This window comes from Nuphar pumila, chromosome 5 (genome assembly GCF_984573655.1).
Source record: "Nuphar pumila chromosome 5, dmNupPumi1.hap1.1, whole genome shotgun sequence".
Classification (NCBI taxonomy): domain Eukaryota; kingdom Viridiplantae; phylum Streptophyta; class Magnoliopsida; order Nymphaeales; family Nymphaeaceae; genus Nuphar; species Nuphar pumila.
This window is the reverse complement of record NC_143253.1, coordinates 135,167,411-135,193,306: the sequence shown is the minus strand read 5'-3', so window position 1 is coordinate 135,193,306 and position 25,896 is coordinate 135,167,411. Positions and strand designations below refer to the sequence as shown.

Below are 25,896 nucleotides of genomic sequence, written 5' to 3'. Positions count from 1 at the left end.
TTTTATCCCCTTAGACCATAGTCCAAACCCTTTCATGCACATTTCATACATGTGCAATATCTTTAAGAGAATACACCCTCTTAAGATAATTTTAAGCCTTGTTAGCATGCTCAAATTTGGCAAGGCTTGAGCATTTTTTTCGTCCATACTACTAATAAGCCAAGACATGATCTTGGTATGTCTCATCCTCCATTCCTTCCACTTTTTCTCATAGGAGGTTATAGCTTTGTTTTTTTCATTTTCGCATAAAGGCACCTCTTTCTCACCTTCTACCTTGGTGAGAACTAGTTTAGGTTCTGGATCAGACCCATCTACTAGTCCCCATAACCCTTTTTCCTAAATAAGGTGCTTCGTAATAGAAACTCATGTTACATAATTGAAATCATTGAGTTTTATAGGTTTGATGGTGATATTATCATTGTCATCCATTTTACAAGGCCTGAGAGAGAAGAAGAGAAAGAGAAGATAAGAAGTGAGGAGGAAAAAGAGAGCAAGATGTGGAACACAAACACTCTAACAATTGTTCACAAGATCACTTCGAACTCTTGCAAGATCACCAACACTTTAAGAAGATCTTCAAATAGGCTTCAATAGGACCAAGCTACAATACCATGTAAAAATGGATTGAACACCTTCAAGAACCAACAAATCATTCACCAAGTGCAATACACAAGCACAAGTGTCAACAAGGACACAATCACAAGTGCTACGAGGAACACAACCACAAGTGCCACTAAGGGCATACACAAAAGATAAAAATAAAATCTTTTATATGCAAGAAGCATACTTTTACAAGGGGGATAGACCCTTATTTATATACAAAAGGGGGAGAGAGGAGAGCTAAAAGAGAGAGCCTAGAGAAAGGGGCCAAGGCCCCAACGGCTGGATTTCCAGCCGTTTGGGCTCCAAGTCAACAAGGTTGACTTGGCCCAACCTCTCTCTCTCTCTCTCTCTCTCTCTCTCTCTCTCTCTCTCTCTCTCTATATATATATATATATATATATATATATATATATATATATACAATTTAACCTCACCGAGGACATGGCGTTGGATAGAAATGATTGGAGGAAAAGGATTCATGTGGAAGACCCAAAATGAATTTCTTTTTTGGTTCATATCGCTGACCCCAATTGTTTTGGGATGAAGGCGTAGTTGTTGTTGTTTGTTGTTGTATATATATACAATTTAACAGTTACCTCCTGAGTACCTAATAAAACAAAATCATGGTTGTTAAGAGGTGTCTAAGTCATCCTCTACTCCACAGATGGTACTTATTGTGTGCACTTGTTGAGACTTAAAACTGATCTTCTACCCATGAAATAACACAAAAAATATGGGGAAAGAGATTCCAAAAAAGGGTTAAGCAAGAAGCTTTTGATTCAAAATTTTAAGGTGTTTATTGCTGAAATTTCCTATTTGCCACAAAAAGGAAAAGAAAGATACATGGATAAAAAGGACACAACCATCTTTAAGACTGCAGTATGCATGCTTTTTCCTTTCTCCTGATAGTAAATCCAGAAATAGCTGATATGACTAACCTCTGCATCTAGAGTAATGGGAGCATAACGATCAAGTTGTTTCTGAAGCATCGAACATCTTGCCACCTTATCTTCTTTGTACCTTAGTGATTTACATTAACTATTAGAAGTTACATAAAGAAAACCAGAAATATCAACTTAGTGAAGAAATAGAAAGAAAAAAATGATTTCACCATGAAGACCCAAATATAAGATGGAAAATCTCCAGAGAAACCCAAATCAATGCCTCAGATTTTTACAACAAAGAAAACATTTTCAATGACAAAATCATTCAGTGATGACCTAAAAATAAGATGAATAGAAGTCGCAGATAGTCCATATGCAAGTCTGTCATAAGCAATGTTGTGAATAGCGTTGAGGCGTAGCGAGGTGCAAGACCCACTCATGAAGCAAGGCGCAAAGCGCAAGCTTCACAAAAAATACTAAAAATTACCAAATTAAAAAATTAAAAAAATGCATCACTTATGTGTCATTTTTTGTACTGCAAAAGTAACCAAAAAACTAAGATACACGTAATATACATGAAAAAATTGGAAACATATCAATTTTGGTAAGAAACTTTCAAGAAAATCTTGATAACCAGTAAGAATCAATATTGTTCTACATATTTGTATAGAGGACAACGTAATGCTATATATGATATAGGGGTTCTTGTTTGCTACTCTCGTGGGTAAGGAACCCCTTAGTGAAAAGTGTAATATTTTCAGCTTTTTTTTTGCACATCTGACCCTCCAGATGTGATCTACTTATTAAGTTTAGTAGAAACTGACCTTTGGATCATGTTTTTCTGATGTATATGTCAGATTTTAGGAGGGTTGAAAAATCAACGGCCTACAATGTACCAAACTTTTAAACTAAAAAAAACATGTTTTTATGTCCAAAAACTATGATTCAAAAGTTGATTCCTACTATTTTGGCCACGCTGAACACATCCATGAGGCCAGATTTGGTCAAAACAACATCTTCCTATGAGTTGTAACTAGAGTTACCGGAAGCTTCTTAGATGAGTGGGAAACCCGCTTTCCGGAAACTCACTTCGGAAGCGCGATACTCCTCGCTTCCGAAACTTGATGGGAATCTCGATTCTCCCGCGCTTTTGTTATGCTTTTCACACGCTTCATCTACTCTTCTTATATGTTTTCTCCCTCTACTTTTTATGTGTTTCTTCTCATGCTTCTCACTCACTTCTATGTGCTTTCTCTAAATTGACAATCATCATTTTTAGATTTTGTTAAAAAATTAATTTTTACAATAAAAATCATAAAATTTAAGAATAGTCACTTTTATTTTAGTTTTTATTTGTGTTTCATTTTTATTATCATTCAATTCTTATATTGTTTTTGTATTCCTCGCTTCCCACTTTCTATACATTTTAAAATGCATCACTTCTTGCTTTTGCTTCCCGTATCATTTCCTGCTTCCACTTCCTAGTCAGGTAACCTTGGTTCTAACTAGAGGGTTCCATACTGATGCAGAGCAGGATCTGATTGGATGGATACCACGTGACCCAGGCATGGCCCGGAAGCCCGACCCACCACAGAGGATGGACGATCGGACTCACGGGTCCGATCCGATCACAGGTACGGTGCCCCTGCGTACCTACTTAAGGCGTGGAACAGTTCGAACGTCACGGTTCCAACAGCAACATGAAGATGACCTGGACCACGACTCGGGTCCAAGACTGGACCCGCGATCCGGCTCCAGCAGCAGACTTTAAAAACCCTCTCCTAGGGTTGCGTGAGGGAGAACATTCATTTTGGCAGCAACCGTCCTTCTTCAGCAGTTTTCCTTTTCTTTTTATTGCTCGTACATTTATTCATTTTATTGTTCCTATCATTGTTCATTTGAAGTTCCATTGAAATAAAGAAACACTAAACAGCCCATCATTTTGTGTGACATTTTCCCCTATTGTTGCACATCACCCGATCGTGAGGATCGTGCCATCACCTTCAGCCATCTGGTGCTACGCAGCCGACACCCCCATTGCATCAAAGTGGTATCAGAGCCCAGGGTTTTCCTCCTTCGACAGCGACATGGGTCAAGAGGCGAGGAGCGATCCGAAGACTGGAAAGGAACGGGAGGCGACTGGCATCGAAGATCCAATGGCGCAGCTGATGGCCATGATGACTAAAGTTCAAGAGGGTATGACGCGCGTAAGTAAGGACATCGCCGGTCTGTCGAAGCGTATGGACGGGGTCGAAGCGCGGATGGGTGGCCTTGAATCCAAAGTAGACGCAAATGTGGTGCTATTGAACCAGTTAGGCACGCGCGCGAACAACTCTGATGGTGTTGTCGTCGTCGATCTAGCCTCGTCAACACTCCAGTTCGCGGCGCGTCGGGAAGACGTTGGAGAGACTCTGCACAGGGATGCAGGGCGCAATAGTTTTCATCCGGTAAACCCTCTCCAACTGGACCCTGTTACAACTGTGGGTCGCCCAATTCTGGGCTATCTCCCACCAAATCAGCAAGGTGCGACAGCACCCCAGTCGTGGCAGCGAGTTCCTGCCACGGCATCGCAGGTTGAGCTCGAGTTGCAGGACCACAGCATTACGCTGGGTCCTGCCCCAGGCCAGGGATCATGGCCTCACGCTGGGGAGCCCGCCCCACAAGGGGGGTCAGACCTACAAGGTCCCGGCATCCTCCTGGGCACTACAAGGGACCCGGGTTCATCTGCCCGACCCGGGAAGGTTGCGACCTTCCCCCTTGAGCCCATGTGCGGGAGCCGTAAGGCGGCGAACCCACGAGCAGGAGTAGGGGGGCGTGTGCACAGGTCTGAGTTCGTGAACTTGGGGCCCGGGTCTCGTGGACCGTCCTTTGGGTCCCCGAGGGCGGGTCTGTGTTCTGAACCTAATTACCCAACCTACCCAGTTGGGTTTGGTTCGGGGTTCACCCTGAACCAGACCCAACCCGCTAGTTTTGACCCACAAAATGGATCCTATACCGACCCAAACCCATATTGAACCCGGACGGAGCTCCAGTTTGGATTTGATCCGGGTCAAAACCAGACCCATACTCATCTGGATCGTGGATCAAGTTCAAACCAAGCCTTTTATCCCCACAACTCGATCATCGATCCAACCTATCCAAATCTGGGTCTGACGAGTAGTTTAGGAATAGACCTGATCCACATCCAATCGGGTGAATCAACCCAATACTATACCAACCAGACCCTATACCTTGAAGGAGAAGAAAGGCGAAGAGCGCTTGAAGATTATTCAAAGAAACATGACGAATGGAAAATGAAAAACTTCAAGATCTTATCGTGGTTCTTCTCTTCCGTTGAAACTAAGATCAATGCCAACATCATCAAATTCAAAAAAGCTTTTGAAGCTTGGCTATATCTTGAAAAAATGTATACATCAAGAGATTTATCGCACAACCCTACAACAAAATGAGATGACTATTCGGGAATACTTTGCCGAATTGTCTTCCATTTGGGACGAGCTTGCTATGCTTGAACCCAAATGAAGTGGTGAAGCTATCGAGCTTAGACACAAGCAACTTGAGGAAGATCGATTTTTTAACTTCCTAAATGACCTTAGACCCGAATTTGAACAAATTTGGTCATCTCTTATTTCCTTGTTCACGTCTCCCTTCATTGAAGATGTTATCACTAAATTGAGTGGGGCAGAAACCCGTATGGGTATTAGTAAGAACAAACCTAGCATCCTTGCTACTTCTATTCAAGAAGAAAGTGAAGGAGTGAAGGAGTGAATGTCGTTTCAAGACCGGGTAACAATGTGAGGACTTACAAACTTCCTCACTTCAAGAATCAAAATCAAGGAGGCAATAGGGAAAATGGAAAAAGAGACTATAGCAAACTAACTTGTCATTTTTGTAAAGAATCGGGGCATATCAAACATATTTGCCCAAAATGAAAGAAATTGCTTGCAATGGCTACCACATCTCAACCGGAAGAACGGCCATCCTCTTCCAATGGGTCTCTCTCTTTACAACATATTATGAAAGCTCTTCAACCACTTCTCAAGGGAGGAACTTCCGGAGCCGCTATGACAACTTCTTCACCCCCCGGTAAGATATCTTGGCTTTTAGATTCCGGGGCATCATTTCATATGACCCCAAGTACTTGTTCTCTTTCTGAATACTCTAAAAACTCTTTTTTATCTTTTGTCTCAACGGCGGATGGAACATCTCTTGAAATTAAATGAATAGGCAATTTCGAAAAACAAGATTTTTTTATTCCAAAAATTAGATTCATACCAAAACTAAATTTGAACTTGCTTTTGGTTTCTCAACTCTCGAAACATGGTTGCGATATAAAATTCTCTTTTGATAAATGGTGGATACAGGATCGTCGGTCTGGGAGGTTGATTGGGGAAGGCTCTAGGAGAGGAGACTTCTACTATGTTGACTCTCTCCAAGTTCCCAAGAATCAATTTTGTAATGTTATCCAAAATAAGGATATTCATGTATGGCATAAGAGACTTGGACATCCTAACATTGTTAAAATTTCATATTTACCTTTTGTTGAACACCTTTGTAAAGGAGATTTTGTATGTAATGAATGTTGAAAAAATAAAAAGTTTACCCTTTTATCGAAGATCCATGTTTACAACAAAACCTTTTGAAATCGTTCATTCCGATGTATGAGGTCCGGCTCCTGTGATATCTAAAGGAAGATTCTTATATTATATGATTTTTGTTGATGATTACACTAGGTATTGTTGGATATACTTTCTCAAACATAAACATGAAGTTTTTTCGACTTTTAAAACTTTTCATATGATGATTTTAAATCAATTCAACGTAAACTTAAAAATTCTTAGATCTGATTCACGAGGAGAATACCTCTCAAATGAATTCAAGAGTTATCTTGAAAGTTGTGGTATTCTCCATCAAAAATCTTGCCCAAAAACTCCTCAACAAACGGATTAGCCGAACGAAAGCATAGGTACATTATTGAAACAACTCGAACTCTGCTTATTTCACAAAACATTCCAAAAAACCTTTGGGCTGAGGCAGTTCTTACTTCAGTCTATCTTATAAATAGACTTCCATCAAAGAATTTAAACAAAAATTCTCCTTTTGAAAAATTATACGAGAAGAAACCTGACTATAGCAGGTTAAGGGTTTTTTGTTGTAAATGTTTTGTCCTTACAGATAAAAATGATAAGCTTTCTCCAAAAGCCATTCTTTGTGCATTTCTTGGTTATTCGGAAACCCAAAAGGGTTTTAGGTGTTATGATATTAGAAATGACAAATTATATGTATCCAGAAATGTGAGTTTTTTGGAAAATCTTAGTGGTTTTGAAAGTCTTAAAGCTCATAATGAGAATGTGGATTATTCCTTTCTGTTTGAATTGTTGGCTATAGATAATGATACAAGTGATGATGACTCAAGTGATAATGAAATCGAGGAAATAAAAACACCTTCAAAAGTGCTCTTGAAAGATATAATGACACCAGTAGGTTTGTTCCTCCTAGAGAAGAGAATCTGTGAAGAACCAAAAGACCTAGAAAAGCTCCATCTAGGTTTATCTCATATGACTCTTTTTCACCTAAATATAGGGCTTGCCTTAGTGTCATTCATTCATACATAGAACCTAAAAATTTTGAGAAAGCACGAAGATATTCTGAAAGGATAGAAGCTATGGAGAATGAACTTAGTGCTCTAAGAAGAGCCCAGACTTGGGAATTTCAAGATCTTCCTAAGGGTAGGAAAACAATAGGATGTAGATGGATATTTAAAGTAAAAACTAAAAGTGATGGATCTCTTGAGAGATATAAGGCAAGATTAGTTGCTAAGGGATATAGTCAAGAATATGAGATTGACTATGAAGAAACTTTTGCCCCTGTGGCCCATATGGTCACTGTCCGATGTCTCATCATCGTTGTCTCTATGAACAAATGAAATATCTATCAAATGGATGTTAAAAATGTCTTCCTAAATGGTGATCTGAATGAAGAGGTGTATATGGAAGCTCCACCAGAAATAGAGTCTCTCAAAGGGAAAGTACTTCGCCTTCGCAAAGCACTTTATTGTTTAAAACAAGCCCCTAAAGCTTGGTATGATAGGTTTAACTCTGTAATGTTAGAAAACGATTTTTCATCTTGTTTCACTGACACTGACTTATTTGTTAGAAAAACTAATTCAGGGATTGTTATTCTGCTTCTATATGTGAATGATATGCTTATAACCGAAAGTGATTCTAAAGGGGTTAAAAGCATAAAATCAATTTTAAAGGATAAATTTGAAATGTCTGATTTAGGATTCCTAACTTATTTTTTGGATATTGAAGTAGCATACTCTCAGAGAGGGTATTTTTTATCTCAAACTAAGCTTGCCTCTGAGATTATTGACAGGTCAGGCATTACGGATGATAAGGTTTGTGAAACTCCTGCTATAGTGGGAGCCAAAATGAAGATTGATGATGGTATTCCTCTCTCTGATCCCACCCCCTACAGACAGCTTGTGGGATTATTGATATATCTGAGTATTACTAGACCAGATATTTCTCATGCAGTTCATACTGCAAGTCAATTCCAACATGCACCAACATCAGTTCATATGAATGTCATCTTGCGAATTGTAAGATACATAAAGGGTACTCTAAACAAGGGAGTGTTCTTATCCTCATCTTCTAAATTAAAATTAATTGTTTATACTGACTTTGACTGGGGAGGTGACCAAAATAACCGTCACTCCACCACTGGTTTTTGTGTGTTTTTAGGAGACTCGTTGATCTCATGGAGATGTAAGAAGCAACAAAAAGTGTCTATATCCTCAACAAAAGCTGAATATCGTGCCATGGCGACTACTACCATGGAAATTGTATGGATTCATCAGCTATTAGAAGACATGGGGTTCACAATAGAAGGGTCCACCAAGCTATGCTGTGATAACAAAAGTGCAATATATTTTGTCAAAAATCATACTTTTCATGAGCGGACTAAAATCATTGATATGGACTATCACTATGTTCGGGGAGCGTATCTGAAAGGAGTTATAGATCTTTCATACGTAACTTCAGAATATCAGTTGGCAGATTTCTTCACCAAAGCTTTGTGTGCTCCGCGGTTCAATTTCTTTCTTGGCAAACTTTCAGTCATGTTGCCCTAAGTTTGAGGGGGGGTGTTAAATTATATAATCAAATAGTGTAATCCAATATATATTTTATATATATAAGGTAATACATATACATATATATAATATATGTATATGTATCTACCGATTATATATATATATAATATATATTAGCCGTAGGGGTATTTCAATCTTTTCCTCCTTTTACGCATATTCATCTTCTTGAATATGTTTGTATTTTGTATTTTGTATTTTGTATTTTGTATTTTGTATTTCTTTTTTTTTCTTTTTTAATATGTACTTTGTGTACCTTGGGGGGGTGAGGGCACATATAGTCGTTGGGCCCCTCCAACGGTCACATTTGTGATCGTTGGAGGGGCTCCAACGACTGTGGAGACCCTCCAAGGCCCATTAATGGCTCTATAAATTGGCCCCTCTGTATTTCTTTATGGGTTTGGGTCAAAGCCCAAGCATTCAATAAAGCTTTTATTCATTTTTCGTAGTGCTTTTGTGAGATTGATTGGTTTGTGCTTTTGTGCACAAGTGTTCTTTGTGTTCTTATTGTGCATGTGTGCACTTGTCTTTCATCAAGAACATTGGGTCTTGATTATAGTATCTTGTTGAAGATACTTGAACTAGTCACTGGACTGCCCCCTTTCCCTTTCTCTTGTATTATAAATAGGGGTTTTACCCCTTGTACCCTTCAATGCTTTTCTAAGCATTTTATCACCAGAACATTTATTTTTTACTTTGTGTTGGCCCTTAGTGGCTCCTGTTGTACTTATTTGTTCTATTTTTGTGATTGTGATATCCCTTGGTGGATTAATGCTTGTGCACTTCTTTTGTATTCTTGTTAATCCATATTGGGTTCTCTATTGTATTTCTGTGTGTTTCATTACAAAACCCACTATGCATCAGTAGTAATGATTAGAGATAGATTTTTTAAGAAAAGAAAAAGGAAATAACATGACAATGTACATGGTTCATGTTAAGGCATTTGCCAACAAGGTACCTCTTCTCAATTATACTGAATAATTGACCATATGCACCATTAACATCATATGGTACATACTCAGGATTTTCCTTTTCAAGATATGTCTTATAAGTCTCCCACGGTATATATTTAACAGCAGAAACCTCACTTTCCTGCACAGGGAAAACTCATATAAGAAAAGGCTTGTGATGAGGCAAAAGTAAACGGAATGCATCCAACAAATACGAAGAATGAAACCTTACGCTTTGGATAACACAAAGAATCTCAAATTGCAAAGTAAAATATTATAAAATATGACAACAAAGTGATTAAAATCTATACAGGACATAAAAGTACAGACCACAAATGCTATTCTGTATGGTAGTCAACCAAGGTAAAACTATATATGCTTAAAAGAGATGTGGGAATCACACCATGCCAAACTTCAAGCATCAAAAGATACTGGGAGAACCTTTTCAGTCAAGAACCGAATAGGCAGACTATGTGCAAATGTTGCATGGCCAACCATAAGCAATAAACAACACAAGTGCATAACAGATATGGGTGAAATGCAGAATCAGCCAATATTTGTGTTCTATGAAAAAAATATTCCTGGGTTAAGCAGATATAGCTAATGATCCCAACCTTGAAAATGGAAGACTTCCTTATGCTAAGCATGCACCATTGAAAATCGGGGGTCTTGTATGGACTTTTTTCTGATGAAACATGTTATTTCTTTCATTTTAAGCTTATGTAACTCATCTCCATTCATCAACTGCTAATTGTGTTAAGCATAATAATTAGGTGCAGGATCAGGCCAAGCCAACCATTCTGCACCCAGTGAACTTCAGCCATCACGTTGGGATTATATTTCCTGGTCATGGGAAAATCCTACATCCACTGCTCAGTGTCCCTTTTAGCCAGGTAGGCTGGTCTGACCTGGGCAATAAAGTTTGGAACAGGTAACCAGAAAAACCAACTTGATATTTTCCTTGAAACAGATACCTTGCCAGCCCATTGGGATCTTGGTAACCCCAACCCAGCATCCTAGCCAGTATCCAGCCAAATGTCCACCCCTATGAGTGGTCCTACTAATGAATAAAATGGTGATATCATGTTTGTGTACACATGTTCTCATATTCAATGCAGAAACCCTGATACAGAACTTCTGTGCATTGACATTATAGAGTTACCCGCAAATTATATCCATGGGCAATTAGATGCATTCTTATACTCAATGCAGAAACAGGACACAGGCTTTTGTGCATTGACACCAGAGAGCTGTATCTAGATGATGTATAGAGGGTAATTAGATGCATATCATGAATATAAGATGGAAGCATCTTGGTTTCCTATTCTTGTATCTCAACATGCCAACACATTGTTAAACATTTTACCACTGAACAATCTACTCTGCCAAGTATCCCTTGATCTTATGATTGTCATCATTGATGCCACCAGCAAAAAGAATCACCTTATAGGGTTGAAGATTTCAACATTAAATGGTAAACTATATGTCAACTCATTTTCACGGAGTTTTGAAATGCAACAGCAAGAATCTAGGCCATTTTTATGTAGCCCAACTTCAACAGGTTTATACTTTTATTTATGGAAACAAGTTGCTTGAATCCTATTTTGAATAGACAGCCCGTTTCACTCAGTTTAAGCAATTTTCTATTTTACTTGCATTGTATAAACCAATCTTGAAATGTCACCTTTCTTCTTTGCATTAACACTATTGGTATGTTGTGTCTTTGTTAAAGATTTTTTGTTTTATTTCAAGAAGTTGACATTCAAAGAACTACTGTTATATACTCTGTCGTCTGATTTTCATTGTCTCATCTTCTTCCCCATGCATGTACAAATTACTACCACCTGAGCTTCACAATCAAAAGCGTGAAGAAAGTTACTAGGACTACCATTGCAACTGCTGCTCAAGCTTTCGCTTTGCTAGAGAAACTATGTGATATCGAATAGATGGCCACTGATGAGAACCTTTGCTACCATGAGACCTTTCTCATCATGAGGTCCAAATTAATCTCGACATCTTCTGCCATGTGAAACGCCTATGTGTTTCCAAATGTACACAATGGAGAAGTTTGGGCATATGAACATCTCTGCTCACAGAAGAAACCCCTATGGTAATGACACTTGTCATGCCACCTGACTTCTGGATGATGGTGAAGGGGAAGTCATGCCCGTGGTTCCATTGTAACGCCCCAAAATTTCAAACTTACGAACCTTTCAAAAAACAGGCAAGAGACTAGAAGAAAATCTTTTTCCTTTTAGAGTTTGTTTATGTAATCAGCGGAAGATAATTCTTTTGTTAAATTTAGAAAGGCAAGCTGACAACTTTGGGCACGTTAGCTAAAAAAACCAAAAAGTATAAAATTCGGATATTCAAAGGAAAACCCGTGACAAAACCCAAAAGCGTCTAGGATGCGAGCTAAGAGCAAGAAAAAGGAAATCTTGAAGTCATCTTGTCATCGCCCATGGTGTATCTAATCACCACTTGTACCCATAGAATGGGTTAGTTTTGCGAAAAAACTAATAGGTGCACAAGAGAGACTACAAGAAACTGAATTAAGAGCATTTAATTCAGCATGCTAAGCAGTTTAAAGAAGATCAGCAGTTAAACAAGTAAGCAGTTCAAAGCAAGTAAGCAGTTCAAAGCTCGATTGAACAAAACGTATGTGTGATTAAACTTTGTCTTCGCAAGAGTTTATACAGAGTCATAAAAAGGATTTAACAAAAGACTGTAAGAAATGTTATATTCTACTTGATTCGACACGGATGAAGAGACACAAAGAGACATTGCTTTAGCTTGTTTTCGTTGCTCGAACGGGGTCTTTGTATTTAATCATTATCAGGTCATCGTTTGTCGCTCTCACTATTTCTAACAAACTCTTTGTCCTGAACAACCTTAATTTATTCCCAACTTACAAGACCTTACACGGCCAACTGTCACCTGTCATGACTCACTTAAGGCGTCATACTTTCTCAGAAAAGCCCACCCTTCTATAGAAGGTCCAAAACATGATTTTATATCATAATCAAAAATCAACAAAGATCTGATTCTCACATCTGAGTCCAGCATGTAATCATGCTAAAACAGAAAGTCAAATCTATAGATTCAGAACTGGCTATTTCAATCAATCTCAGAAGATCATCACAGCTCACCATAACTTTTTATGGTAATCAAAAATTCACAAGTTCCACGTCGGATCGACTGGTCTGAGAAATGTACGACCTCACAAGGAATTGCTGCCATAGATGGTATACCTGGTCTTGGACAATACACTTCCTCACAGGATTTCACCGTCTTAGCAGCTACCCGCTCTTGGACATTGTATATCCTCACAGAGATTCTACCACTCTAGCCGGGTCACCTGATCTTGATCATACACACCCTCGCAGATAATCCTTTGGAGATCAGGTCCTCAACAGATACAATACTCAGTGATACATGCATCAATACAATCGACTGCTCTGAATAATTGACCGTTCTTGGGGTCAATAGCCACCAATATGGACACAAGCATATAGCAGCAATATGCATCGTATCACTTCACACGGTAAAACAAATCACATAGGATTCAAGTTATATGTGCAAATATTCAGATCATTGCATCATCATATGCATTCACAATTCTAATCTCAAAGCACATCGCATTTGACCTTTCTAGCGTGTAACCCACGCACATATCTTCAAGACATTTTAATCAAATATTCATGATACTTATCAATCATGTTATACAGGTATGATATACTTACACAAACAATCATAATGCAATTTTCTGCAATTCAATTATGTAGGCGTGACATGTCATTTACCTACATAAGCATCATAATCACAAAAATCTCGAAGACACGAAAGTCATACGTAATTTCATCGATAAGCTTTTACTTGACAAAAAATACGTATCTAAAACACACGAAAGTCTTATGACCCATCAACCAGTGTGAACAGACTTTATGTTTTGATATTACTGGCATGCGGGTACGCACAGACAAATCGTAGAAACAACTGAGACTAGTTCGGCCGTCTATTATTCTATGTATTTTTCAATAACCTGAATAGCTAGTTGAGTCTGCTCCTAAGGGGACGGCTTTAGCCGAGAGGATTCTCCAAAGGCAGGTACTTGACAACGGGTGCATTCAACTTCTGCAGAAGTCCATGGGATCTACCACCTAGGATAATGTCTGGTAGTCCCTTCCCCTAACTCCAATGACTGGGGAGGCCATATTTTTGCTTGTGGGGTGGTTGTTAACAACTTGTCCATTGGAGTGTGTACCGCTTCGTCCTCTCCCTTGACAGACTATAAGAAGCGAATGAGTGCGTCAGGGATAAATTAACTGACGACTCATTCTATATGCTCTGGTCTTTTGACCAAATAAGCATCTTACCCGTGAAGGCGATCCCATTTTTATGTGTTTACAGCATTGTGCATTTAGCATTGTTCGAAGTCGCACGACCGTCTCATCCGATCATCGCAATACTAGCGTGCAGTGCACGACTACAAGTACTCTAGGATGAAAGGGGTATAGTTCCTCAATAGGAGCCTCAACAAAAGTGTTTCGCAAAGATGTAATGTTTCTCAAAATTTACTTTTAGCATTCTTTATCCTTTGAAACAACCAACAACTTGTCCCAACATTTGGCATGCGATTTTCAAGAATCTCATCCGCTATCGTGGTATCTACATGTCTCGCATGACTCGATACTGGCCTCAATAAACGGGATACGGGTTTCTCAACAGAACCCCCGCTAAGAAGTTCGCTCAAGCCCCAATTCGGGGTTACCCGAGATATGTCGAATAGACGAATAGAACCAACTGTTAAAATATATATATATACTTATATATATATATATATATACATACGTATATATATAAGTATATGTATATACATATATGTATACATATATATATTATTTCTCATTTAGATAAATACCCGATAGGGGTATTCTTGTAAAACCACTTATGTATTTTTCTCTTTTTTATTTTTCCTCTTTTTCCCTTTTTTCCTTTTCTTTTTTTCTTTATTTTTCCTTTTTTTGTAAAGACCACAAGGGGGCCCCACACTTGTAGTCGTTGGGGCTCCAACGGTCAGATTTCTGACCGTTGGGGCTCCCAACGACTACAAGGGAGCCCCCCCTTGCGGTTCCTTTAGTGCTTCCCTCCTCTATAAATAGAGGAGGTCTTCCCCTCTTAAATGTATGGGTTTATACCCCTCTCTCTCTTCTCTTCTTCAATAATATCCAACTTATGACTTTAAGTCATTTCCATATTTGAGAGTTTTTGTGTGTGCACATTTGGTGTTTGTGTTCTTGGCTTTAGTGGTCACTCTTTGAGAGTGACATTTGCTCTATTGGTGCTTCCGCCTCTTTTCATTACATGGTATCAAAGCTCGGTTGGTGATTGGGCTTCTCTTTTGTCATCTTGGAACGCGTGCCTCTCAAAGTTTTTTGAAGAAGAGAAGAATAGTTGGTGCCGATGGAACGTGACTCTAAAGTGGAGCTCTCTTTTAAGCTAAATGGGTCCAACTACCTCATGTGGGCCTCCGCGATGGAAAATCACCTAAGAGGTAAGAAACTTTGGGGTTTTGTTATGGGAACTACTCCCGAACCCTCTCTTGTTCTCACCAAAATTGAAAACGAGATTGAGAAGGCTTTAGATGGCGATGAACGCATCAAAGCCATTAATGAACATCAATCCAAAATTGAGGATTGGGAAAGTAACCATGCCAAAATTTTGGCATGGTTCATGAACAATGTAGATCTTAAAAATTGTGCTAATATTGCCAAATTTAGAAGGGCCAATGAGGCTTGGTTTTTCCTTAAGGGTATGTATACCCAAAAGGATCTTGCTCGACAATTTTTTTGTCAAGAGAAAATCCGTTCTACCAAACAAATGGACATGAGTGTCCGGGACTATTTTAGCTTTCTAACTCCCCTTTGGGATGAGCTTGCTCTTCTTGAGCCTAAGTGGGTTGCTCCTCAAGATATTGAGCTAAGAAGGGAACAAATTGAAAAGGAGCACTTTTTTCAATTCCTTCATGGTCTTCGCCCGGAATTTGAACAAGGGCATCTCTTCTCCATAGAAGCAAAGCCCTACCTATTGAAGACGCCCTTGCCGAGATATGTCAAGAAGAAACTCGGCTTGGTTTGAACATTAAGAGTGATGATGTTTTGGCCGTTACTAGGCCCGGATCTAATGTTAAAGCATATAGATCTCCCCACTTTAACAAAAATAACTATGGACCTAGAAAGGGGATTATATGCCATTATTGTAATGAACCGGGGCACATAAGACCGGTTTGCCCAAAGCTTAAAGGAAAAGTTGCCGCCGTTGGAGAAGATTCTCCAAAGAAGGAAGATTGCACAAAAGAAGGAGATATCAAAGAAACTCTAAATCACATCTCTGAAGCTCTCCAACATCTACTCAAGGCTTCTCCTTCAACATCCAGGGCCGCCATTGCCTACTCTTCATCTCCTCCAGGTATGTGGATACTAGATTCCGGTGCTTCTTTTCATATGATATCTCATAAAAATTCTCTTTCAAACATTTTTTCCGAACCTATATCTTCTTGTGTTTCAACGGCCGATGGTACATCATTAAAAATTGAAAGTATTGGATCTCTTAATTTTAAAAACTTTTTTGTTCCTAAAGTAAGAATCGTTCCTAAAATAAATTTAAACCTTTTTTCCGTATCTCAAATTACCGATCATGGATGCCAAGTCTTTTCTCACCCAAGGATTGCACCGTGCAGGATCTCCAGTCAGGGAAGCTGATTGGGCAAGGCCATAGAAGGGGTGACCTCTATTTTATGGATTTTTTGACTCTTCCATCTAAGCCATCATGTAATCTTGTAAAGGACAAAAGTATTGGAATATGGCATGAGAGACTTGGCCATCCAAATTTTGTAAAAATGTCTCTTTTTCTGTTTTTGAACAATACTTGCAAAGACAATCACATGACTTGTAAAGATTGCATTTTTGGGAAATCTAAAGCTATTCCATTTCCACAAAGAAGTTACTTTACCACTCGGACATTTGAACTTATTCATTCCGATGTGTGGGGACCTTCCCCTATTTTGTCTAAAGGTGGTTTTTCGTATTACGTGGTATTTATTGATGATTTTACTCGATTCACATGGATTTACTTCCTAAGTCGTAAATCCGAAGTTTTTTCCTTCTTTAAAGAATTTCATGCAATGGTCAAAAACCAATTTTTGGGAAATCTATCTATTCTTAGATCCGATTCGGGAGGCGAATATATGTCCAATGATTTTCAAACCTATTTGAAAGAAAATGGAATTTTTCACCAACGTTCTTGCCCCAACACTCCACAACAAAATGGCCTTGCGGAAAGAAAGCATAGGCACATAATAGAGACTACAAGAACGTTATTAATCTCAAGAAACATTCCAAAATCTTTCTGGGCCGAGGCAGTTCTAACCTCTTCGTATCTTATCAATAGAACTCCTTCGTCCTCCTTGAAAAATCTTTCTCCTTTTGAAAAACTTTACAATATGTCTCCCGATTATAAAAGACTAAGAATTTTTGGATGCAAATGCTTTGTTTTAACCCACAAGAATGATAAACTCTCCCCTAGGGCTATTGAATGCATTTTTTTGGGATATGGCGAAAAACAAAAAGGCTATCGATGTTTTGACATACTTAAAAACAAGCTTTATATTTCTAAAGATGTCACATTCCTTGAAGAGGAAAGTGGTTTTTCGCCCCAACCAAATGAAAATATTGATTATTCATTCTTATTTGACTTATTGCCTAAAGATGATCATATTGATCCTAATGAATTCCTTAGTGAAGATCTTGTTGAACATCCAAGCGATGATCAAAACTTAGAAGAAAATGGTTCAAGACAAATACAAGTCTACTCTAGAAGGAATGAAAGGAATCCTCCTTGTGCCCTTGAAAGATTTTCCCAAAATGAGTCCATCGAAGGGACTTCTCAAAGAAGGTCAAGTCGAATTTCTAAAATACCAAATAGGTTTGTTTCTTATGATTCTTTTTCGCCTAATTTTCGAGCATGTCTTCTTGCTCTTCACTCTTTTCATGAACCATCTCATTACAATGATGCTAAGCAATATGCTCATTGGAATGATGCTATGCAACTTGAACTTAATGCCCTTAAAAAGGCACAAACTTGGGAAATCATTGATCCTCCCAATGGCAAGAAACCCATTGGATGTAGATGGGTTTTTAAAGTGAAAACTAAGAGTGATGGTTCATTTGAAAGATATAAGGCTAGGTTGGTAGCCAAAGGATATGCCCAAGAGTATGGGGTAGATTATGATGAAACCTTTGCCCCCGTTGCTTGAATGACTAGTGTTCGAGCTCTTATTGCTATAGCCGCAGTTAAAAAATGGTCAATTTTTCAACTTGATGTTAAAAATGCCTTTTTGAATGGTAATTTAAATGAAGAAGTGTATATGGAACCACCTCCAGGTATGGATTTAAATCGAAAAATTTTGAAATTAAAAAAGGCTTTATATGGTCTTAAGCAAGCACCTAAAGCTTGGTATGATAGGTTTAGTAACGTATTAATAAATTTAGGGTTTTCTTCTTGTTATACTGACACTGCTCTTTTTGTGAAGAGAACAGGTGACTCCATTATTATGCTTCTGTTGTATGTTGATGATATGATCATCACTGGGAATGACAAAAAGGGAGTAAATGATGTTAAGTCTATGCTAAAAGATACCTTTGATATGTCTGACCTTGGTTATTTACGATATTTCTTAGGTATTGAAGTGGCTTATTCCAAACGTGGATACATCTTATCTCAGATGAAGTTAGCTGCTGAAATTTGTACCAAATCAGGAATATCTGACGAAAAGAAAGTTGAGACTCCCGAAGTTATCAATGCAAAACTTAGACTTGAAGATGGTGTTCTTCTTGAAGATCCAACTCCCTACCGTCAATTAATTGGATCCCTCACTTATCTATCCATCACCCGTCCTGACATAGCTCATGCGGTTCATGCAGCAAGCCAGTTCCAGCACGCACCTACCACAGTTCATATGGCGGCCGTAATGAGGATTGTGCGATATATCAAAAATACCATCTCAAAGGGACTCTTCTTATCCTCTTCCTCATCTCTTGAATTGACTGCTTTTACTGATGCTGACTGGGGAGGCAATCCCAATGATCGTATCTCAATTACGGGTCTTTGTATCTTTTTAGGAGAGTCTCTCATCTCGTGGAGATGTAAGAAGCAGCAGAAAGTCTCCTTATCATCTACTGAAGCTGAGTATCGGGCTATGGCAATGACAACTATGGAAATCGTATGGCTCAGAAGTCTCCTTGCCGACATGAGCGTTCTCATTTCCACTCCTACCAAGCTCTGCTGTGACAACAAAAGTGCGATATACATTGTCAGCAATCACACCTTTCATGAACGGACAAAGCATATCGAGATGGATTGTCATTATGTTCGAGACGAATATCTCAGAGGGACTATTTCGTTACCATATGTTACTTCAGAATATCAGCTGGCTGACTTCTTCACCAAAGCGCTTCCAACTCCACGATTTATGTTCCTCCTTAGCAAACTTTCGGTCTTCTCCCCGTAAAGTTTGAGGGGCCGTGTTAAAATTTATATATATATATATATATATATATATATATATATATATATATATATATATATATATATACTTATATATATAAGTATATGTATATACATATATGTATATATATATATATATATTATTTCTCATTTAGATAAATACCCGATAGGGGTATTCTTGTAAAACCACTTATGTATTTTTCTCTTTTTTATTTTTCCTCTTTTTCCCTTTTTTCCCTTTTTTCCTTTTCTTTTTTTCTTTATTTTTCCTTTTTTGTAAAGACCACAAGGGGGCCCCACACTTGTAGTCGTTGGGGCTCCAACGGTCAGATTTCTGACCGTTGGGGCTCCCAACGACTACAAGGGAGCCCCCCCCTTGTGGTTCCTTTAGTGCTTCCCTCCTCTATAAATAGAGGAGGTCTTCCCCTCTTAAATGTATGGGTTTATACCCCTCTCTCTCTTCTCTTCTTCAATAATATCCAACTTATGACTTTAAGTCATTTCCATATTTGAGAGTTTTTGTGTGTGCACATTTGGTGTTTGTGTTCTTGGCTTTAGTGGTCACTCTTTGAGAGTGACATTTGCTCTATTGGTGCTTCCGCCTCTTTTCATTACACCAACCAATCACATCCTTCCAATTACTTCGATTTGGCCAGTCTTTGATGCTTTTGCGCAGCTCCCTAAATTCTCAAGTCTACATTGCAGGATTGCTCACTCGAAAAGCCAGGATCCCTGCTAGGGATCCCTCTCCTTAGACCAAGATGTATCGTTAAGCTCTCGACTCAACTCTTGTCGCAAGAGGGAGAGTGGTAAATGCCTCTTGCATCCTCCACGAGGATGGCTTTATAGCACATGCAATGAGCGAAAACATGAGCATCATCTGCAATGGCAAGGCAGTAACGAAACATTTGCAAAAGCAAGAGTCTGGGTGCAAAGCGCGACGACAAAGTAAAGATATGACACAAAGTAAAAGACAAAGATCGTGAAACCGCATCCTTGAGTTAACTGCGTACTCGTATAAATATATATATATATACATATATATTTATTTAATTATCATTTTTAGTTAATTGAACTCAATTCAATTGTCCAAGTCCTCCGTGCAATCTTCCCCTACCTTGGAGAGTTGTGAGCTTGTTGGCATCTGTAGGTATAAGCGATTAACGGGTTGGGTCACGGGGCGCGAGCAGAATCCGTTGTACGAGCTGCAAAAGCAAGACGTAAGTAACTGCACAAAAGCCTGAAGAGAAAGTGTGTAAGGGGCAGGGCAAAGGGACAGCAACCCAGGCCGAACCCGACCCTGCCAACCAGCACAAGGGAGGCAGGTGGGCACGACAATCAAACCAGGCCCAGCCCAGCCTGCAGCGGACAAAGGTGAAGGTGGGCTCGGCTGATGAGCCAAACCCGACCCTGAGCCCTAACACGAGCAGGTAGACTGAGGGGAGGGCTCAGCCCCCTTCCTTGCGATAAGGAGAAACAGAGAGGGGGTCGAGCCCCTCCCTTGTAACCCATACCACAAGGAGACAGGGAGGGGGCTCAGCCCCTCGACGAAAAAAGGAAGCAGGGAGGGCGCCGAGCTCCTCCCTCTTAACCTGTACAACAGGAAGAGAGGGAGGGGGCTCGGCCCCTCCCTGGCGAAAAAAGGAAACAGGGAGGGGGCCAAGCCCCTCCCCTTCATCTTGCACCATAGGGAGACAGGGAGGGGGCTCTGCCCCTCCCCGGCAAAAAAGGGAAAGAGGGAGGATCGAGGGCAGGGGCTTTGTCCCTGCTTACCGAGAATACTCAGGTGGCAGGGGCAAGGCTCCTGCCGACCTGCCAAAAAGTGCGACAGGGGCCAACAAGCTCCTGCCAAAAGCCTTATCACAGGCGGGAGGGGGTGTCACCCCTGCCGACCTGCCGGAACATTAAAGGCAGGGGCTAAAACCCCTGCCGACCAACTAAACGCAGGTGGCAGGGGACGTCACCCCTGCCGACCTGTCGAAAGATGTCAGGCAGGGGCTTTAGCCCCTACCGACCGACTAAATGCAGACGGCAGGGGGTGTCGCCCCTACCGTCCTACCGAAGAAGAGAAAAGGGGAAACGAAGAAGAAGAAAGAGAGGGGAGTCAGGGGTTACCTGCAGGGGGGGCGACGAGAGGGATCGAGGTCGTCGGCAGACAAGAGGCAGCTACGGGTGAGGAGGTTCGTCGAACAGGAGCTCACCGGAGGGGAGCTCGCCGGAGGTCTGCCGAGCGGAAGGAAGGTGAGAGAGGGAGAGAGAACGAGAGAGCAGAGGGGAAAGGGGCTTTCTATTTGAAACCCCTCCCCTGCCTCATTGTCTTTAGAAGGCGCGAGGGAGGCGGTGGCCTCAGGTTGGGTCCGGGTTGGGTCCGGGTCGGGTCCGGATCCGACCCGAATCCAAGTTTTTTTTTCGGGTTTTACATCCATTGCTCTCACAAGCTGAAGCTTCCACTACCAGTGACCCTGTTTTCTCTTTCCACTGATCCTGCTGGTCTTCCACCTCATTCTGACTGACAATCACCTCAATCTTAGTTAAATTGTGCAATATCATTTGTCTGTGTTGCTCTCCACTTTTCTTTTCTCTACCACTTACCTTCTGGCTTGTTTGGCGAAATGAGTACTTAGAAGTACAATTTCTAAGTGGGAATTGTTTGTTGTTGGTCAAATCACTCACCTTGGCTAAAACCTTTTATTTTCTCCTTCTAGTTGGTATGTGTAAGGCTCACCCTTATACAAATTCATTAGGACTCAAAATTGTTTGTGCTCCTTTCATGAACTGCAGTCCATGCTTTGCAAGCATTTTCTACATTGTCGAAATTGAATTTGTGATCACCATGCTGCTGTGCTAGTGACAAGGCCAACTTTGTCTTGTAAGCTCACATAACACATATGGACCTGATTTGCCTAAAGAAAATTGGTCCCATGTCCAATGAAGGTCCAGCTTCCTAATGCTCATGGAGTAGTTATTTCATCAAGAAGCGGACTTCATGAAGATGTTTATATCAAATATGCAGTCTCCAACATGGGTTTGCTGATATTGATGCAAAAATAGAATACAATCAAAATATGCATTTCTGTTAACAAAGAACATATGTCCAATCCAATTACAAAGGCACCAATTTTAAACAAGGTGCATAAATAACTAAAAGGAAAATGTTGCAAGGTGCAAACTTTAGGATGCTTGCTTTGGGCATTCCAGCTATGACCTATAAACCTGAAAACAAAAACTTGATTTCCTCTGAGCAAACTCTCATTGCTATGTGAATTTACAGGTAGTTCTGAAAAAATCAGTTGCAATGCTTGGTTTGTGTGACTATGCCAACTAGCAGTCCTGCTTAGGCATCCTTCAGCTTATGAAGTCCAATATTGGAACAGTATTGTTACATGGATAAACTATTACAGCATTCTGAGTTTTAAGAGTGCAAGCACACCTGTCTAATGAGGACATTCATGACAAAAATAGCATTATGAACATGGAGAAAAAGATTCTGCTTCCCACTCATATGCAAATATAAGTAGAAGAAGATCCTTATGACAGATGTAATCATTGCAGTGGCTGGACTCTCGTTATTATGTTTCTTTTGTTGATCATAATGCTATATATGTTAATGTTTTTCAAATCCAACTTTCGCAATAAGGATTCGCAATTATAACATCAAAAGGCACAATGTTATAACATATTCCATCATGTCCACAGCTATCATGTTCTCAATATCATCATTAAAGCAAACCCTATAATGACCAAAGCTTTCATCAACAGAAAAAGGCTATGAGTTTGTATGAAGACAAATTAGATAAAACATCATGTAATAGCAAATTAAACAAAATATCATGTGATAGAAACAGGCAACATGAAAGCACAACTTATTTTTGTCCACAAATTTGTTTACCTGGAGACTAAAAGCAGAAAGGGGAATAGGTTCCAATGTTGTAACCAAATACACATCATTGAACTCATTATTTGTATAAGTCCCATCATTTATAACACTGCATTTATTCCAAAAGAAACCAAGTAAGCACACTAAAAGATAAGCATTTAAAAGGGCATGTGAATTCGTAATTACTACAGTTATCAAACACAAACTGCAAAAATCTAAAGTATTTCATGCACACATGCTGTAGCAGGCAAAACTACAACCCAGCTTAGGGCTCACAAGCATCTGTAGGAAAGATGTGCCCACTATCTTTCTGCAGTTCAAAAAAATTTTAGTGTCCCCATCCTCTGATCATCTACATACAGGACCAACCACCAATTCATATAATTGAAGTGTCCCTGTTTGAGAGTCCCATACTCTTATTCTCTTCAGGGGTCACATGTGTGCTTTCGTTATTCTAATTTTCTTGTTTTCCTTTTTATCTGCTTATTTGCTTTTAAATCTTGATCAAATTATAAGCAAGGGATCTCGGGAAACATTACATCAAAATCCACAAGGGCTTAAGCCCAGCAAACACAAAATGATGACCAGTTAATACATTCTCGCATAATAGTTAAGCCAAAAAGCTTGAAGCAGAAAGCCTTAAAATATATTACACAAGGCATGAGAATAACACTAACCATTCCTGAAGGAACACAAAGATCAGCTCAAATGCATCCTCTGGAAGTCTCACACCTAGCTCTTCTTCAAGCTCCCGCCTAGAATTATTGACACACTTTTATTAGATGCTAAGAACAATAAACATCCAGAATGCTACACTAAAGCTAGAATCATTAAGCTATAAGGAAACAAATTTGCTCAGTGCTAGGTACCTGGCAGTAATGAGTGACGTATCACCAGCAGATATATGCCCAGCGCTTGATATATCCCAGAGGCCTGGCCACGAATCCTTGCAATCAGCTCGCAGTTGGAGAAGCAACTCTTTTGTGCTTTCAGCATATATCCAGACGTGAACGGCGCGATGATAATCTCCATCCTTATGAACAAGCCCCCTGTAGAGCAACACCATGCCACATCACAAATTTCTTCACCCAACAATAGACAACCATTGAGTTGGCCTTGATATCATTAACAAAAGAAGATCTTGAAAAGAGTATCTGTTAGTTTGTAATAGCTAACAAGCATGTCCAAACAAGTGCCTCATTTGGCACAACATATTACACATTTTGAAACATCAAGCATCTGATTTTCGATATCGAGCATCGAGATTCCATCATCATCATCAAGCCTTGTCCCAACTACATGGGGTCGGTTTTACAAGTCCTGTTTCTCCATAAGAGCATCAGAGAATGAACAACAAAAGCACTATCTGCCTAAAAGAGCCGTAAAACAATAATGTGGTTAATAGAAAAATAACTATGTTGGTGAAGGACCTGCCACAACAATTGGATGAACGGATCCAAATTTGTCAATGAGTTCCTCTCAACAGCAATTCATTACACCTTATGCCGTGTTATTCGGATTTTGGTTTGACGGTTGAAAGCAAAAGTTCTTCAAAAAAATAACAGTAACTATCTGCAGCAATCATAGAAGATCCTAAGAAACGGAACCGATATACTGAGTGAATAAAAGATAATAGGATTAGACCATTATAATCGTCAAAGCAATTTCACATCTCAACAAAATTGTTCTGCGAGCGCTAGTTCAGCGATCGATCGAACGCTATAGTTATCGGCATACATAACGATTTCAACATATTGTGTAACTATCAACAACCACATATTATCAACTACAACAATTCTGCATTCATCGATCACGCGCAACGGAAGTATAATACACGAGCAATTCGAAGACCACGCGTTCATAAACAAAAGAAAGCACGAACGTGTGATAATGAGAAGAAGAAAGGCGAACCGATTCCAAGATCAAGCGTTCATAAACAAAAGAAAAAAACGACGACTCTTCCTATCGAGATGACGCTGATCTTTCTTCGTTATCTACAGAACCGGAGACCCCGGGAAATGCTTCTATCGCCAAAACAAACGAATCCAGAATCGCAAGCCAGTAAGAATTAACAGCAAAGCATGGGAAACGAAATTCCATCGCCTGGAATTCCTTCCCGTGGAAGGAAGGAGAGAGACCTGGGTTTGGAGATTCCGGTTCGCTGGCCAGTGGGAGTGAGCACGTCCAGGAACTCCTCCGCCATTGCTACAGAGAGACCATTCGCAGTCTTCACATAACACGAGCCCTGCGGTCGTCTCAAGGGATATCTACGCGAACCGCCTCATTGACGTCATGTGATGGTCCAGAGCCGTCCATCCTCTAATCGCGTTGTTCCCGTCTTTGTCCTCTCCGACTTGCCGTAGGATGTTCTGCTGCCTTATTGAATACGATAGGTATGGCTTGGGGTGTCAACGGGTCTAATTTACCCGGATCTGACTCGGACCAAACCATTAGGGGCTGGGTATGGCGATAAATTAGAAGACACGATTAAGACTTGGGTTCGGATCCAAAGGTTCGATTAATACATGGATCCGAGTATAGTTTGTAAAATTTTATACCAGACCGACCTAACTTCTGATTAAGACCCATGTAGTTTTTATCGGGGTTCGGGTATGGTTTCTTTTGTAGTGAACCCGATTAAACTTAGGTTCGGACCCAATACTGTAACGCCCCAGAATCCCAGCTTGCAAAATTCTTTAGATTTTTTTTTTAGTAATTTTTTTTTTTGAAATACTTTGCGCAAGCGGAGAAACCACAAGGAAAAAATAAGTGAAAACTCTGGGAAGGTTACAGAGTGAGCAACAAGAAGAAACGTTTTATTTATCACATTTTACAAGATGATACAACATTTTTCTTTTTACAAAA

General features: G+C 39.8%; 1 protein-coding gene across 1 annotated transcript in view; it reads right to left on the bottom strand.

The window, feature by feature from the left end:
* Positions 1-25,278, bottom strand: part of NUDT3 (nudix hydrolase homolog 3) — a 100,632-nt gene extending 75,354 nt beyond the window's left edge. Inside the window, exons 1-6 of the mRNA XM_090006860.1 lie at positions 25,170-25,278; positions 23,901-24,080; positions 23,709-23,786; positions 23,044-23,140; positions 9,599-9,732; positions 1,542-1,623 (exon numbers count right to left, since the gene is read on the bottom strand). Of these exons, the coding sequence (XP_089862986.1) occupies positions 1,542-1,623; positions 9,599-9,732; positions 23,044-23,140; positions 23,709-23,786; positions 23,901-24,080; positions 25,170-25,234 (636 nt within the window). The 5' untranslated portion in view covers positions 25,235-25,278. The remainder of the gene's footprint in view (positions 1-1,541; positions 1,624-9,598; positions 9,733-23,043; positions 23,141-23,708; positions 23,787-23,900; positions 24,081-25,169) is intronic.
* Positions 25,279-25,896: the final 618 nt, after the last annotated feature.